The sequence below is a fragment of the Sceloporus undulatus genome, chromosome 5, assembly GCF_019175285.1.
Source record: "Sceloporus undulatus isolate JIND9_A2432 ecotype Alabama chromosome 5, SceUnd_v1.1, whole genome shotgun sequence".
Classification (NCBI taxonomy): Eukaryota; Metazoa; Chordata; class Lepidosauria; order Squamata; family Phrynosomatidae; genus Sceloporus; species Sceloporus undulatus.
The window spans coordinates 11,536,297-11,554,619 of record NC_056526.1 but is presented as its reverse complement, the minus strand read 5'-3'; the positions used below and the strand labels follow the sequence as shown (position 1 = coordinate 11,554,619).

Genomic DNA, 18,323 nt, shown 5'->3' with positions numbered 1-18,323 from the left:
AAAAAAAATATTTGAAGGATGTCATCTTGAGGAGAGAGCAACTTGTTTTCTCGTCCAGGAACAGAACCCAGAACCAATGGATGCACACTCCAGGAAAAGAGATTCCACCTCAAACATTAGGAGAACTTCCTGACAGTAAGGGCTGTTCGAGTGGACACACTCCTCCTTGGAGAGTGGTGGAGTCTCTCTCTTGGAGGTCTTTACGCGAGGTGGATGGCCATCTGTCAGGATGCTTTGATTTGGATTTCCTGCATGGCAGGGGGTTGGACTGGATGGCCCTTGTGGTCTCTTCCAACTCTATATTCTATGATTCTATAAGTCACCCAGCAGCTTTCCATGGCTGCGTGTGGATTCCAACCCTGTCTCCACAAGTCCTAGCCCTCACCTCAGGCCACATACCATGCTGCTTCCCAGCTTTTTATGAATCGTCACAATGTAACAGTATCACCTGCTTTAGGTCCTTTTAGAGAGTACTTAGCCTGCCATTTATGGGCTCACTAGATAAAACCAATTAGATGAGATGTCTTGTTGATTCAGCTTTTGCATAGTCTCTTTTCTAGTTAAATAGAAGAGTTCTACTTTGGGCAACCCTGCCATACTCAGTCATCACCCTGATTTCCCTAGAATCAGGGTGTTTTCAAATTCGGGCGGGGATCGCAGGGACACCCCCCCCCCTGAAAGCCCATTCCAAGCTCCTTAATCCCTCCCACCACTTTTTAGGGGAGATTTTGGGTGTGATTTTTTTGGTCCTCCAACCATCTATATTCCCCAAACCTCTTAAAAAGCCAACAGTTGCAACTCTACTTCCCTCAGACCCCCAAACCGGAGGAAAAAGAATAAATTCAGCTCAAAATAGCAGCAGAGTAAACATCATGTCATGGTTCTGTGGACTGCTCCACATCTGCCGGGGGGGGGGGGGGTTCTGCCTATTGAAGTTGCCACCTTTTGCCCTAGAGGTTTTCTCCCAATTTAAGCTGAAAAGAAAGAAACTCTTCATATTTTATTATTCATTATTTAAAGTATTCGCAATTCCTCCAGCCCACAAGGCCCCAAGGCGATGACCCAGTAAAAAACCAATTAAAACAATACAAAGATTAAAGCATTTAACAAAATATTAAGCTGCTTTGTAAGGCTTCCTAAAAAAAGGTCTAAAAAATCAGTTTTGACACCATGGCAGGACATTGATTGATCAGATGTATATTCACACTGATGGAGGTTGCTCTGCTCAGAACTGGCCCCTTCATTTGCGAGTAAAGAGTATTTGGACACATATGTGTCTCTGTGTTGGAAGTTGGCCTCTGAAAATAAGAGCTGGCGTATAATTAATGTGATTAGAAATAGAGAGGCTCTGCCTTCTTTCTGATCGAATATACTTGTTTTTTACTTGCGGGATAGAAACCCTTTGATTCTGATTCCCTGACCCCCTGTAATAATGGCCATAAGCATATAGCTGCATGACTACCAACAATTGGCTGTTCTGAACTCTGAGCCAAAACTTGTAATTCTAATTTAACTGATGGAGTAATGACAATGTTCTTTCCCGCCCTTTTTTCCAGGACAGGGCGCCTGCGGGGGGGGGGGGGGGAAGGGAGAGTGTGAAAATAAGCACCAGCTGCCTCAGTTGTGTGTAAATAAATTAAAAACTCAGCTCCATTTCCATCACCTCCAATTGTTTAAATGTCTTCCTCGACACAGGCACATTTTTCAGGGAATTCTTGCCTTTCAGAAAAATTCCTTTACTGGCTACAGAAACCTTTGTAATTTTGCGCTCCTTTGTCCTTGTACGTCAGAATGTGCAATATTATTCTAATTTTGCGGTGGCCTTTATTGCCGTATTTATTTACAAACAACCACAACACTAATAATTTATAGCCGCCTCTTTCGCTTAGGATAGAGGCTGGTAACACCAAAAAGGTCAACAATACACAATAATAAAAACACAAAGACCCGGCCCAACCCTCCCTCCCAACTATCAAATTAAACGTTAAAACCTGGTAAAAAGCACATAACAATACATCAAAAATTTTTTTTTTTTTTTTTTAAAACAAAAAACAAAACCGCAAAATAAAAATAATAAAAGGAAAAATAATAAAAGGAGGGGGATTCAAAGGTTGGCATTATCAATCGGGAAGGCCTGGCCGAGAGACAGTTTTTGGTCCCCTTTTTACAAAAGGCCTCGAGTGAGGCTAAATTGCGGCATCTTTCCGGCTGGTCCTTCCAGGTTTTTGGAGCGGTGGCCAGAGAAGCCTTGCCCGTGCAAAAATTTTACTTGACTTGCCGGTGCAAATGTATTGCATACAATGGAAACTTGGTACATTATGTACAAATTTTCTTTCTCAAAAAAATAAATTCATTTAATGCCATTGAAAAAATGTAATCCGGGCAGATCCTTAAGCAAAGTTGGATGTATATGGATTCCAGTAGACAGAACCCTATACATGCTATTTTTAGTTATGGCCTCCTTCTACCAAGATTTAGAAAATGTTCCACTGACATGCTGGGACTTCTTGGTGAGTTTTTAATCATTTCCTTCCGTTTTCCTAGAGGTAAAATTTGTAACGAGCCTAGAAATCCTAAAAATGTGGATGTCTCTCTCTAGTAAGCTTTGTCATTGTATAGCTGCGTTACGTATTAAAATAACAAACCCTGGCTTGAGGATTTTAAATCTGGTTTTTGCACCATTTTGGCAAGGACATGAATATCAGAATTTACCAAAATGCCACAAGTTCTTGGTAGATCAACATAACTCCTGGGGTACAGTTGCCACCAGAATACAGAGAAATAATTTGGAATTGATCAGACCATAGTAGATTCTACTTGCGTGTATCCTTTGGTAATACTCGGCATACAAACAACCTCCTTGTAAGAAGAAAATTCGCATAGCAGGAATATTTCCTCTGTGTAGTTTTCTACTTTCAAATAACCATTATGTTATAAAGGCTAGCAAATGATCTGCCCTTTTTTTATCAGAGTGGATGTTACTGACAGGAAAAATCAGAACAGATTCTTTGCCATGTGTATTTCCAGTATCTCTAATATGATCTTGGAGATAAGAGTGGGAAAAGACCCTGGATGAAGAGCTTCTCTTGATCATGATTTTGGGAATAACTTAATATCTGTTTATCGTAACACATAATTATAATAAATCAATCCATTTTTAATCTTTGCAACACTTTGATGCAGAGAAACTGTTAATGCTAATCTACGATTGTTCTCTCTCTCAATCCCTGTATTGTCTACTCTGCAACTCTCCCAGGGACTCTCCCTAGGGCTTTGGTCTTCCTGATCCTATTAACTATAGCCTCAGTGACAAGAGGTCTTCTGCTTCGAAAGTGTGTATTCTGTCACCCACATTGTGGTCATTTTCCTCAGTGGCAGGCCCTTAGACTTTCAGAAGTACATCCCTCCCCTCGGTTACGAAATAATCGTTCCGCGGCCGCTTTCGTAACCCAAAAGCCTTCGTAAGCCGAATTGCCATAGGCCTAATGGGAAAAGCCGTCGTTCGTGCGAAAAAAGCGCCGAAAAGCACCAAAACATTTTTTCGTACCCGAAAAAAACATACGTAACCCGGAACATATTTCCAATGGATTTTTTCGTATCCCGGAAATTTTCGAACCTGGGTATTTCGTATCCCAGGTACCAACTGTACAGGCTTTCTGTGATGAAAGCCTCCTCACGGACATCAGCAAACAGACCATACGTACACAGATTAACAATGGGAACACTCCTCTCCTAGGTCACACAGTATCTAGGGTCCCCCTCTTACAGGTTGCATTCTCTGAAGATTTACCAGCCACAGAGCTGGCGAAAAAGTCCAGGAAGAAACTCTTCTAGAACTAGCCCCAAACCCCCACAAACTAAAGATGATTATTTGGAAAAGTTAAAGGCAGTAGGTAAGAGGACGACAGTAGTACAGCAGGATTGATTCAAGCAGACGCTAACCTGAGCTGATGTTAATGGGGAAGGGTGGCTCTGGAGGTCTCTCATTCCTGGATGGCAAATAATAAACTTTGTTGCGAAAGATATGGGAGGATGTTGAAACTTTTTCTCCTCTTGCCTGGCCTTGTTACACTATTTGATGTTAATCACCACGGTAGTTTGAATGATTCAGATATTGGCAGAAATTTTCTGCTGTATATTCATAACTTCACACCAAAGCTCCAATTTCATGTAGGCGGCCTTTGCCCTGAAAACACACAAGTCACTTGGGAGTTGGTGTGGAAGGAGTGTGGACTCAAGATGAGCATGGAATGGACTTCATCTCCTTTCCTCTCCTCCAAATACTGCAGCAATTTAAAGCTGTATTAGATGACAGGGTAAATCTAAAAAAAAATCTCAGGCTTTTCCATTTGATACAGCAGCACTCCTATCTTTTCTGCTTCTGTGACAACTGTTTATTTGCCTTCTGAAGAAATGCCCAAATAGTGCAGTAGTAAATGTGGGTCTGACGCTTTCATAAGCGTTTTTGATACTTTGTTGGAACAACTAAACTCAAAAATTCCCGTAATTTGCGTGGAGACTGGGAAATCGAGGTGTTTCACCCTACTAAACACTATTCATAGCATACACGCCAGATCCAACTAGGATTTGGCAGGTCCTCACTCACCCCAACTACTATTTCTACTCTCCACTTCACATGTGGCAGTTTTATGCCCTGTGGAACTTGGGAGGTGCTGGCCTCCAGAAACAAATTTGGAGGCATACATCGCAGACACCGGTGGAGATCTGCAAATGACTCTTCATACATGGTATTTCAGAAGAACAAGTTTCACATAGAAGAGATGGATAGCAAAGGTCAATCCCCACTCTATCACATTTTAAAGAGTGGACAACATCTCTCATTCAACTGTTCTGTAAGTTCTTTCCATCTGACTGCTACCAGCTACTATCAGCTATCTGACTGCTCTCATCTCATATAAATCTTCCCTTGGCTTTTTGGGGGGGTCAGGTAGTTCTCTGATCTGGTTCTCCCAACCCCTCATGGGTTACTTTGGTTCGACCAGTCCATAAACAATGGTTTGGGTAATTGCTGGTCCATTATAGACAAATCATAACAATGGTCTGTGGACTTTTGCTGGTCCATAATGAGTTCCAGGAAAAAAAGGACACAGTCTAATCAGCTGAGCTCAGATTATCGTCCTAGTCTATGGCACTTGAAAAAAAAAATGGGGGGGGACTTTAGCCCCCCACCTCCCCCCAGTGCGTCTCAGCCACAATGGTAGGCTTCACTCAGGCCTTCTTGATGGCTGCTCACAGGATTCTGGAATTTATTGCAATAAACCTCTGGGAACAGGCAATATCCTTTTATTCAGGCAGAATTTTGGCAACTGCCCAGTTGCTAAAGAAGGAACTTGTCACCAGCAGATTATTATACTTTTTCATACATGGTTTTAAATAGTGTTTTAAATTGAGCTTTTAATTTAATATGTTTAACAATTAAACAAAGACTTAAATTTTTAGTTAATCCTTCTGTATTTCATTTGTATTCATTGGTTTAATATTTGATATTAATACCTTGGTTGGGTCCCATCTTCAGGGGATGGCTACAAGCCTGGTTTGTTTGTTTTTAAAAGGAATCTTATATCGCACCAATATACAGCACAGGTAGAAAAAAACAAATGAAGCAGCAGTAGACAACCGAAATGTTAGTCTTTATCAAATATCATAGAATCAGAGAATAATAGAGTTGGAAGAGACCGCAAGGGCCATCCAGTCCAACCCCCTGCCATGCCTTCTTTCACTCCATCTCCCTTTTTAATGAGCAGCATTAAGTGTTTAAGTACCTATATTTTAGTTTGACTCATTTCCCAATCTAATTCTTATCTGGAATGTGTAGTTTGTAATCACTGTAGAGATTGGGGTGGATTAAAATTGAAAATCAGTTGCGTGTCCCTTGAATCATACTATAGTTGTTTTTCAAGTAGTCGCAATTCAGATTTTTTTACTCAGTGGCTATTTAGTAGTCTCATTAAACCTCCACATACACTTACAAACATGTACATAATGTTAGCTCTATTTACTAACTCCAAACACATGCCTCAGTTACATAAACCTGTCCTGTACTGCTAGTTATGGTGTCCTTGAGCAAGACTCTTTACTCATACTAAACAGCCTACACTTATAATAAGATGCACAGCAAGGTGCAGTTGTGGTGATAGGTAGCCTCTTTTGAAGAGCCACTTATTGTTTAATAGCATTATACTGCAATGATATATTGGTGACAAAAGTAAATTTAATTTGAGCTAAGAGCTCAGTTTTATGGTCAGAAAGCACACAGTGCAGAACAAGTCTTATGCAATTCGAGGATAAAACCTGAGTTAGATTTCCTACCCACTGATGTCGAGATAAACAAGCTTCTACCAGTGTAGGGCTGAAAAGAAAGTCTCCTCACGCATACAATAATACACTGTGATTCTCCTTCTCTGCCATAGTCCCCATCCTATAGGATCCTGGCTTCACAGTTTAGGGAGTTGAATGTGAATGTCTCACATCTCACATGTAAGATCTAAAGTTCCTTTCTGTTCCCATCCAAATAATTTTACGGCTACACAAACGACACACAAACAGATGTCCATAGGATATATCCATGCAGTTACAGGGAATGATAATTCTTATAATTGGTAATGTGAAAAGCCCCAAAATTTGGTCAGTGTTTCAATGGGCAACTTTTCAAGACATTTATTTCCTTTCCTTGAGTTCAGTGGAAAGAAGATGGGATTTGCCTTTGATAGTGAACTTTCTTGAAAATTGCCCAGTCTTAGAGCAAAGGATGTCACTTGCATTTACCAAGGGAACTGGTTTATTTCGCATATTTCCCCAGTCCCCAGCTGCCTTTACTGGTTAGAACATTGAACTTAAAGTGTGACAACAGCGTGCTGGCCAGCAAAACTAAACTGAAGTGGAGCAGGGATGCTAGGTCGGCCTACTCTGACCTCAGCGCTCCAGAAGCATTTGAGTACAAACTCAATGGAATCTCTTACAGCGGGTTGTTATGACTAAGAAGTCCCTATGATTTTGCTCTTAGTAAACTAGTCTCGATACAGCCCAATACTTTAAAAGCAGGTAGCAATGTTTCTTGCTCTTAAAAACTACTAAACACACAGCAGGAAGAAGTTAAAATTACAGTCCCATCGAACCAACGAGTTTCTGATGTCCACGGAGAAGAGCATGCATCTTTAAAACCCACACTTGTTGAGCAGCCAGTTAGAAGTACAGTGTATTGGTAAATGACGCAACAAGGGCTGGAATTAATTGTATCCTGTCATTCATTTTTCAATAAAGTCTTTTACAATAGGCAAGAAGGCCTGGGGATGGGTGTGGCCTCAGGAGCCCATGGTTAGATGATTGATACAACAACAACAACAACAATAGTATAAACGTTTTAATCACTTTAAAACTCTACTATTTTGTAAATTTTAACTATGTTTTTATTATAGTTTTCATTGTTATAATAAATAAATAATAAAAAATTTTATTTATATACCCCCTTCCATGCTCAGGCGGTGAACACCCATTAATAACCCACCATACAATTAACAGTAAATATTCCAATAATATACAATCATATTAAAACAAAAACTAAAAACTCCATCAGCCAGCTGCCATAGCGTTGTAGGGGAGACTAAGCTGGCGCTCGATTCGGGGAATGCTGATCGAAATAGGAAGGTTTTTAGTTCCTTCCTCAAACTGGGCCAGGGAGGTGGCCGAGCGGAGCTCTATGGGCCAGCGTTATTCCAGGGGCCGGGGCGACGATGGAATACGACCTCCTCGTTGTGGAGGCCAGTCTAGCCCCTGGAACCCTCAGTAGTTGCTGCCCGGATGTTCTGAGGGTGGGGCGGAATGTATCGGAGAGGCGGTCCTCCAGGTATCCTGGCCCAAGCCTGTAGGGCTTTATAGGTTATCACCCACACCTTGTACGTGCCCGGATGCGAATAGGCAGCAAATGCAGATCTTAAGTATAGGTGTAATATGACTGGCCCTGGAAGTACCAGTGACCGTTGTATAAATGTCCTGTTTCCCAAACTGAGAAAAGATGATGATGATGATGATGATGATGATGATGATGATGATGCACCCCACTTCTAATCTAGGGACTGGGGGCATTATCAGTTCCACACTCCGTTTGTTTTGATCCAGGGGACCTTTTTCCAAAACTCAAAGTGGCTGCCTATCACTGCTGGTTTTAGAAAACACTTCTGGTATTTAAAATGTGGGTTGCTCCCCCAAGACAGGGGTTTAAATCTTTGGCCCTGAACTACTAGAGTGAGTGGGCTTCGGGTAATCCATGAACAAGATATTAAAAGTAGTCCTCATCCACTCCCCCCCAATTTCCCTTCTCTTACTTTGTAAACCATTTTGAAGTGCATCGCCCTGGGGAGAGCAGCTCTCATCATCACTCTTTTGTATATCTATTAAGCCAAAATAAGACCATTTGAACAAGTCATTGTGATGTGGTCAGACAAACATAGACTGTTTGCTTCTCCTTATGGTAAGTTGTGTGTGTGTATGTGCGTGTGTAAGAGGTGTACAAAGTGTTAGAAAGGCTAGATGGAGATGTGTATTTTCAAGTGATTGTGTTGGAGTTAAATTGTGCAAAACAGCAGAGTATTGAATTGTTGTCAGATTAAAAAAATAAATGCCTAATCTTAATGCAGATTAAAAAAAGAAAAAATACTCACCGTGCTAATTTAGCTGGCAAATGATCTGTGTTGAAAGCTAATTTAACAGAATCCACAACAGAGAATAGATTCTCAATATAATTGAAATAAATATTTGACTGTTTACAGTTTATGTTTGCCAGTATTTTATTTTATTTATTTTCGGTTTTCTCTCTTTTTAGGCCTGTGAACATTTCTGTTAAAGCCTTCTTGTTTTTTGGCCAGTACAAATAGCCCAATTCTGTGCCTGTTTGTTCACGCATGTCTCACTGAATCCAAGGGGTTGGCACCCCTATAAAATCAAAGTTAAAATTCCCTATTATCTCATATTATTGTGACATAATACTTTACAGTTAACCTTTCTGATTCTCCTCCCATAATTCAAATTTTGCATTAGTAACAATTTATTATATTTTTCTAATACAAGTGAATTCTAGTTTTTTCTTTCCCTTCCCTTTTCGTTTTAGCCAAGAGGAGTACCTTTCCATGATGCATCATCAGAAAGGGTAAGTTGTCCTTCTCCCTTGTAACTATCAATGAATGTCCTGCAACTCTGTTGAGTTCTGTATTTTAGAACATCTCACATTTGGAGTTCCTTTGTATTCAAAGCATTGTCTTCTAAACCACTCTGGAAATGGTTCTCTAAGGCCTTGTCCTCCACTGCAGAAATAAAGTCGTTTGACACCATCTTAATTACCATGGCTCAGTGCTATGAATTCTCAGATTTGTAGTTTTGTGAAATATTTAGCCTTCTTTGTCAGAGAGCTGTGGTGCCACAGCAAAACACAATCCCAGGATTCCATGGAACTGAGCCATGATAGTTAAAGTGATGTCAAACTGCATCATTTCTGCAGTGCATATGCAGCCTAAGATGTAAGTCATTCCACACAAAGTCTTAAACTAGGAGATGATGACTGTTGAATTTAGGAACAGGACATGACCATCTAGCTACAGCTCTTAGCCTAACTCTGCACTGAACTGAGTTTATAAAATATAGTTTCATACTTGTGTCTCAGTTGCTTCAAAAAGGCACTGAAACAGAGTGATCTTTAGGGCCAACTTTATATCATCTTCCCTTGCTAATATTTTTTAAACACATAGGCAGTTAGCTGTTCTACTCCACTAATGGCATATCTATCAACTTAAGACGATCTCAGGATATTTCACTTTTCAAGATGATAAGGAAATGACCAGGAAAGATTTACTGTACTTATGGCTTGTATCATGAAACGAGATATCCAAAGAAGAGTTTCCAAGAAGTAGCCATCCCTTGATGTGTAAAAGTAAAAAATCAGGTGTAACCATCCCCATCTGAAGCAATTTAGGGATGATCAATCACTTTATTTATCTTCTGCCTTTTCCCAAGAATGCAACTCAAGAGGCTTGCAAAATAAAAAAATGCAAATAAAACCATATAGATAAAAGCATACAAAAAGTGAGATTAAAATAATACTAAAATACTAAACTGTTAATAGAATTACAACCATATCATCTAATGAAAGCATTGATTAAAACAGTATGACATTAAAACTGAAAATCCATATGTAAAACAAACACCTGGGAGATTAGAAGGTCTTCACCTAAAGACAAAAGGATAACAAAGAGAAAGCCAGTCTAACTCTCGTGAAAGGAGTTCGAAGCACCAATGGAAAAAGTCCCTGTCCCACATTTCCCTCCAAATGTGCTGTGAAAGTGGTGGAATTCAGAGAAGCATCTTCTTGGACATCTTAGATTTCGGGCAGGCTAATATGGAAGGCAGGCTCTTTGAGATACCCTGTACTGAAGCCTATAGTGCTATATAGGTCATAACCAGCATTTGGAATTCTGCTCAGAAATGGCCTGACATGCAGGGGAGTGTTGTAACAAGGGAGTTGTGTGCTCCCTGCAGCCTGCCCCAGTTAACAATCTTGCGCAGTTCTTTGGACTAGATGAAGTTCTTGACTGTGTCAAAGGCAACCACCACAGAGTGCATTACAATAATCTAAATGGGATGTAACTAAGGCATTTGTCCTCTGGCCAAGTCATTGTCCCAGGAGCAGCTGAATTTGATGCATTAATTTTTATTGTGGAAATACACGCCTAGCACTATACACTCAAAATCTAACCATCAAAGTTCAAGATTGCATTTAAAGTATACACAAATGATGACCCTGAGTTCACAGAGGACCTGAAACCCCAGTCAGCACAGGTTCAAACCCCTTTTCCCTGATGGCCTTGCAACTGACAACGATCACCTGTTGTTTTGTCGGATTTAGCTTCAGTGCATCTGGTACCCATGGCCCTTTGGAGTCTGAAGGCCCTTTTCAGCACTGACATCCCCACATTCCAGCAATGTGTAAGAAGTTTTTGTCTTGAAAAAAGAAGAAGAAAGGATGTACTAGGTTAGGCAAACCAAAAACATATCACACTGCCTAGAAAGTACAGACCTACCACTGATTTCAGATTAATTGGTCAAAAATATATTGTATTGCCATCCTGAATGTACAGGACTCAAAGTCACGTGGACGGCGAGCCCTGGTAGAGTGAATGGGCATGTGTTGCGGGGGGAAGCCCATTTTAGACTAATGGGGCTTGAACACTCAGTATTTGCCTTACATGGGGAGGGGTCCAGAATGGATCCTCTGCATTTGGCAAGGCTGGACTGATAAGAAAGGCATTAGCCTAATGCTTTGAGGACTTTTGAGAGAATACATACTTAGCTGAGTTTTCACTGGAAGTATTTATCCAATTTTAAGCCTGGCACCTTCTCTGGATCCAAATGTTTGGGAAACATTTCCGTAAGAATCAATAATATCTATAATAAAAAATTTATTTTTATACCGCTTTTCCACGATGATCAAAGCGTGTGTACAGAAAATGCAATAAAAACAACAATACAGAAAAAAAATTTCAATAAAAAATGGCAATAACACTATATTAAAACATTACTTAAACAAATAAAACCAATTACCCCAAATCAAGCCAGGTGAATTGTTAATCATGATGCCAGTACTATACGGGGAAGCCACATAGTATCAAGGGACATGGGGGAAAGCCTGGTGGAAAAAAAGGTTTTAAGCTTCTTTTTGAACAAATCCAGGGAAGTGATGGAACGGAGCTCATCGGGAAGAGTGTTCCAATTTTAGGGCCGAGATGAGAAGGCCCTTTGCGAGGTTGATGCATATCTCGTGGTTGGAACCCTCAACAAGTTCTTCCCGGCTGACCTGAGTGTGGGGGCAGATTATATGGGGAGAGGCGGTCCTCCAAGTACCCTGGGCCTAAGCCATTTAGGGCTATAGGTAATAACCAACACCTTGTATTGTGCCCGGAATCGAATGGGCAGCCAATGAAGATCTTGCAGAACAGGTGTTATATGGTCGGTCCTGGAACATCCAGCGCCATTCTTGCTGCCCATATTGCACAATTGAAGCTTCTGGGTTTGGTACAAGGGTTGCCCCATGTAGAGCGCATTGCAGAAAATCCAATCGAAGAGGTTACCAGAGCATGTACCACAGTTCAAGGTCCCTGGCCCGATGGGTCGCCGCTGGTATCAGCTGAAGCTGATAACAGGCGCTTCTGACCGTCGCATCCACTTGAGATGTCAATTGGAACGATGAGTCCAGAAGCACTCCCAAGCTGCGAACTGAGTCCTTCAGGGGAGCGTGACCCATTCAGGACAGGTGGACAAATTTCACTACCAGACCCGGGGAGCCTATCACAAGTACTTCCGTTTTCTCTGGATTCATACTGAGTTTGTTTTCCCTCATCCAGCCCATTACTGACTCCAAGCAGGCATTTAGAGGAGAGATGCCATCCCTAGTCACTGAACAGTCGGAGACACAGAGAAACATATTTGGGTGTCATCAGCATACTGATAACCCCGCCCATGTCTCCGGATTGATCTCTCCCAGCGGTTTTCATGTAAATGTTTAAATAGCATGGGGGACAAATAGCTCCTTGAGGGACACCAGATGTAAGTTCCCTCTTATCGGAGCAAGAGTCCCTCAGCTGCACCATCTGGAATCTGCCCGAGAGGTAGGAACGGAACCACTGGAGCACAGTGCCCCCGATATCCAACTCCCTTAGGCGTTCCAGAAGGATACCATGGCCAATGGTATCACACAGCCGCTGAGATGTCCAAAAGCACTAACAGGGAACACGCTACCCCCGTCCATGCCCAGGAGATCATCGACTAAGGCAACCATGGCAGTCTCAACTCCATAGCCTGCCCGGAACACGGTTTGAAATGGGTCCAGAAAATCCGTTTCATCCAAGATCGCTTAAAGCTGGAAGGCACTGCCCTCTCGTCACCTTCCCTAAAAAAAAGGCACAGCCCAAACAGGTAGATAGTTGTTTCGAATCAGGGGGTCTAAAGAGGGCTTTTTTTTTGCAGCAGGTCTAACTACTGCTATTTAAATTAGATGGAAATCGCCCTTCACTAAACGATGTATTAATTATGCGGCACAGCATAGATGTTACCGCAGACCCCCCTGAGCCATCAGCCATTAGGACAGGGATCGAGAGAGCATGTCATCTTCCTAACACTTCTAAGAATCTTGTCCACATCCTCGGTATTCACAAACTCAAAGTGATCCAGTTTTATACAGTCCATGGAAGCTCTGAATGCCTCTCTTATAGGTTCTGAAAAAATGCTGGCGTCGAGATCAGCCCTTATCTGAGAGATTTATCCGCGAAGAAGTTGTTAAATTGTCACAGCAGGCCTTGGATGTTCTAATATAGGGTTCAGGGAGGGGGGCAGTTGTGTCAGCTCCCTCACTACCCTGAACAGCTCTGCCGGACGCGACTCCGCGGACGCACATATGTGCAGCATAAACGAATGTTTTACTGCACTTATTGCCACTCCGTAAGCCTTCCAAAGAGACTCAAGGAGTGTCTTCTCGGCTAATAATAATAATTTTTTTATTTTATACCGCTATTCCAAAGATCATAGCGGTTAACAGCAAGTAAGCTAATTAGAAAGTAAGCTAATTTGCCCCCAACAGTCTGGGTACTCATTTTAGCGACCTCGGAATGATGCAAGCCTGAGTCGAGCTTGGGCCCTTTTGCTGGTCTTGAACTCGCAACCTTGTGGTTCTGAGTGAATGGCTGCAGTACAGGCATTTAACCACTGCGCCACCAGTGCTGGTGTCTTCGCCAGTTGCGCTCTAGTCGTTGTACGGCCCACTTCCTTTCCCTGAGATCTTCTGTGTACCAGGGTTGCTTGTTGAAAGTAGCCGGAAAGGCACTTGGGAGCGACACTGTGTATAGCCCTGGGAGATCTTTATCCCAGGTGTCAGTCAGGGCATCAACAGAGTCGCCGTCAGTTCCAACCATATATCCTCTAGGGCTTCTTGGAACCTTTTGGGTTCCATCAGCCTTCGAGGGTGGACCATCCTAATAGGTCCTCCACCCCCGGGGGGATTTGGGTAGAAGCCTTAGTCGAGCCTCAACCAGGAAATGATCCGTCCATGATAGGGCGAGATATTACATACCTCTGCCCACGATGTGCCCATGTCCATACTAAAGACGACATCAAGTGTGTTACCAGCGCAATGCATGGGCACTGAGACTAATTGGGACAGGCCCATGGCAGTCATGGTAGCCATGAACTCCCAGCCGCACCTGTTGGACCTTGCTGGCTTCAAAAGGGATGTTGAGGTCCCCCCGGAACCAGAAGCCTAGGGACTCCAACACCAGTTCCAAGACCAGTTGTGTTAGCTCGGCTGGGAGTCTGTTAGAGCGCGGGGTGGACGGTAGACCAACAGAATCCCCAGTCTGTCCCTGGCCTTCAGGGTCAGGTAAAGTCACTCAATGAAGTCAGTTTCCGGACATGGTTCCTGATTAAGGGAAGGGTGTTTTTGTTGACCAAGGCAACACTGCCCCCCCCCCCACCTAACCTGATCTGGTCCTTGACTGAGTACCCGGCTGGAAGGGCGCCTCACTCTCAGGCCCCAGCCAAGTCTCAGTAATACAAGCCAGGTTGCAGTTCTTATCCTGAATGAGATTGTAAATTATGTGGGTCTTGTTTCTTACAGACCTGGCATTTCACAGGAGCAGAGACAGGGTTTGTGGTACACTTGGACTGACCCTCAGTTCTCTTTGGCTAGGAGGGTGGATGGAAGGAGAGATAGATATTAAGTATCGATCTCGCCTTCCTTTCCGTTGTGGTTCCACGCTCCTACTGCTGTATCTCCCCTTGCCCCACACTACTCCAATAGGAGCTCCGATTACACCATCACAATCACCAACCACCTCCCCAAACAATCCACACCCCATGTTCGTTCTCTCTCCCCCTAATGACATCAAAAAAACCACAGCAGAGGAAGACTAGCATCAACGTCATTCCCCTGCTGCTATAGCTCAGCTAGCAATACACCAACTCCTCAATCCCTGCTACGCAACTGCGCAACTGCGGCATTACAGATGGTCCGGGCGTCCTCTTTTGTAGCGCCCCTCTCACCAGCGCTCCTCCTTCCCTGGCGGTGGACCCTGGGGCAGCTGGGCAGCGCGGATGGAGTCCTGCTGGGCGCGCTCCCGTGCCACAGGTGATGAAATTCTGGCGTCCTTTCAGGCCAGGGGAGGGCCTTTTGTAGCGCCGCTCTCACCGGCGCTCCACCTTCCCTGGTGGTGGACGCTGGGGCAGCTGGGCACCGCGGATGGAGTCCTCCACCGCGGATGGAGTCTCTCCAAGTATAGCCCCAATATCAACCACCCAACAACAATTATACAACTGCACAGCTGCGCAACTGCAAAGATGTGGTGGTGAAGTTGTTAGAGTGCTCCTCAGGAGTTGCACTGCTGTGCAGGGATGGCAAACAAACAGTCCTGGGGCACAACACACACACAAGCAGTGCCTGTTTCTCAGCATGTTTTCCAACATATTCTCTTGAGGACATCAAGTGTGTCTTAATCTGCTGGGTATGCATTAAGGACAATGGTCTCTTACTAACATAATTAAAAGTTGCTAGAAAATTGTAGAACTTTGGAGAAAGCCTTTATTACACAGCTTTGCAAAAATTTTGGTGACTTGGATAGATGCTGCTAGGATGAAACATGATGAATGAATGCAAACTTCCCATAGCTATTTTTTAGTAGGAGGAAAGATTACAGTCTGCATGGTGCTTCTATTTATTGTAATGAAGTCTCTTCAGTAATGACCTGTTGTAACTTACTATGTCTTTCCTTGAACACAATTCTACGATTAGTCTTTACAGTGGCATTTGAGCTAAAACTGTACATTGTCTAAGGATGTAACAGAAGAACAGGATGCATAATTCTCAGTTTTAGTTTTACTGGTTTGTGTGGCTAGAATATGGAAGATGTTATATATATACTATAAACCTTGTGCACTGCCAAACTTACTTTAGTATGACTGGCACTGAGGAGACCTACCTTATCCCTCTATGCTAGCAAGTTCTCTAGGATTGTAATGTTGGTTTGAATCCCAGCTTGGCCATGAACTTCACTGGATGACCTTGTGCAAGTCACATGCTCTCAGCCTCAGGGAAAGGCAATGGTAAACCTCTTCTGAACAAATCTTGTAAAGAAAACCCTGTGATACGCCTTATGGTCGCCATAAGTGAGAAATGATTTGAAGCACAAAACAACAACAGCAGACAATTATAATCATCCCCATGCCCATCCTGACAAGGCTGAACCCTGCTGACATCTCCTTTTTTAAAAATGGGATGGGGAGGAAGCTTGTCCTAGGGGAATCCACTACATAAAATCACTTCATGCTCCTTCAGGGAACCAAGCTTAACATTCCCTTGTTCTGCCAGGTCTTTCCTGATGGGAGAGACCAGCCTCAGTTCGTGGGCTCTTAATGAAATGTTTTGCCAGAGTATGGGAACTGTTCTGCTGCCTGAATGCTTACCTTTAGAGTCCGAAACATATTTCTGTTGGGACTTTTCCTGCATCAGAGTTCAGAGAGACTGACCTTCTTTCTCCAGAGCAGGAAAGACATCTGTGAGGGCCAGAAGGTTGGGTTCAGTTTGGTCCTAAGTGCTCTTTACCTGTACAGTGAAGGAAAACTTTCCCTTCTTCCTAGTTTTGGAGCTGGGGAGGTCACTGATATCACCATATAGCAGGCTGGATGATCCCTTCCTGAACTCTCAAGTTCAGAGTCAGGTGGAAATTTGGGCATGTGTCATGCTTGGCAGTGTGTTGTGCCACACTTCCTGTGATAGAGTGTATCTGTTGAAGCCTGGGCATGTGCCACTGGATCGTTACTTTTCTTCCTCATAACTCCTTCCTCAAGAGACATCAGTTGCAGACAGCCCAACACATAGTCTGAAAAAGGACTATGTTTATTTGTGTTGGATAAGGTAGGCTGCACATATAAAACAAAAGCATTGTGCTCTACTTTGAAGGAATATCACTTCAACTTTTGTTCTGTTTTGATGCATGAATGAGCTTTATGGGCTAATTCACATGCGAAACTCATTTTTCTCCTACGCCATCTGAATTGGGCAGACTTGAGCAATGAAAAGACATGTTAAGAAAAGAAAAGAAATTATTCCTTTAACATTTGCATTTTGAGTTAAAATACTTACCAACATTTTTGGTGATATTAAATGGCTTGTTGTGTAAGCTCATACATGCTTGTTAATGCCTAAAAATACTTGGATGCAAGTAGGATAGAGATAATAATGGGCTCTAATAATTTTATTTCAGCAAAAGCAACTGGAAATTGAAAGAACTACAAAATGGCTGAAGATGTTGAAGAGCTGGGAGAAATATAAGAACACTGAAAAGGTAAAGTTAAGTGTTTCTGCAGGTAGATGCATTTATTGAACGCAACAGAATTTAATTGAATTGATGTATCATAGCATTTCTTAAATACAAATGTATAAAGAGCCTGGTTTTCAGAGAGTTTCTGAGAGCTACTTGCTATTGACAGCTTAGTTCCAGAGGTATAATTCCTTAGGAAATACTTAATTTATACAGTAACTGGGCAGTAGGAATAGAACTGGTTATCTAAGCGGAAACTAGAATTAAACAACAAAAAGAAGTTTCATGACCACTTGGAGAAAAATAAAAATTATACAAAAAGGACTGGATTTTTAAAAAAGTATAGTGATATACAGATTATATCACACCATAAGCATAATTGGGAAATTATTATTAATAGTCAAGCCTCCCTAGGGAGGTCATCCCAAAGCCTGGGGAGCAGCCACCAAGAAGGCCCTCTCCCTTGTTTTCCCTAAACATGCCTGGAAAAGTGGTGGGACTGAAAAAAGGGCCTCTCACAAAGATCTTAAAGGCCAAGCAGGATCATAAGGAAAGTGTGGTACTGTATATCAGTGGAATAGGTACAGATTCATAACAAAATGCAAGTGACCTCTTCCCTCGTCAAATATTGAACCAAATTTATAATTCTAATTATTACTCAGTGGATACCAAAACACATCAGTGGAGTAAAATTGCATCCTATTTTGGATAGTCATCACTATCAGTTTCACTACAGGAGCTGAACACTATAATTTTACATATACGTTTCAACTGTTGGGGTACTTGTTGCTTTTACCTGTTGCCTTCTGTTTTCCTAATAATAATAGTAATAATAATAATAATAGGATTTATTTATATGCCGCCCAATCACTGGGAATCTGTGCGGAAAAACTTGTCAGCTGTTCTGTAAGGTACAAAAATGTACAATTGTTATGTTGAACATGATTTTAATAC

At 42.3% G+C, this 18,323-nt stretch overlaps 2 protein-coding genes across 7 annotated transcripts in view; both read left to right on the top strand.

Moving 5' to 3' along the window:
- The window catches only part of ABCC9 (ATP binding cassette subfamily C member 9), a 136,017-nt gene that overhangs the window by 96,639 nt on the left and 21,055 nt on the right, over positions 1-18,323 (top strand). The gene's annotated exons all lie outside the window — the stretch shown is intronic.
- USP6NL (USP6 N-terminal like) overlaps positions 9,131-18,323 on the top strand; it is a 681,049-nt gene continuing 671,856 nt past the window's right edge. The window contains exons 1-2 of the mRNA XM_042469870.1: positions 9,131-9,163; positions 17,313-17,393. Of these exons, the coding sequence (XP_042325804.1) occupies positions 17,355-17,393 (39 nt within the window). The 5' untranslated portion in view covers positions 9,131-9,163; positions 17,313-17,354. The remainder of the gene's footprint in view (positions 9,164-17,312; positions 17,394-18,323) is intronic.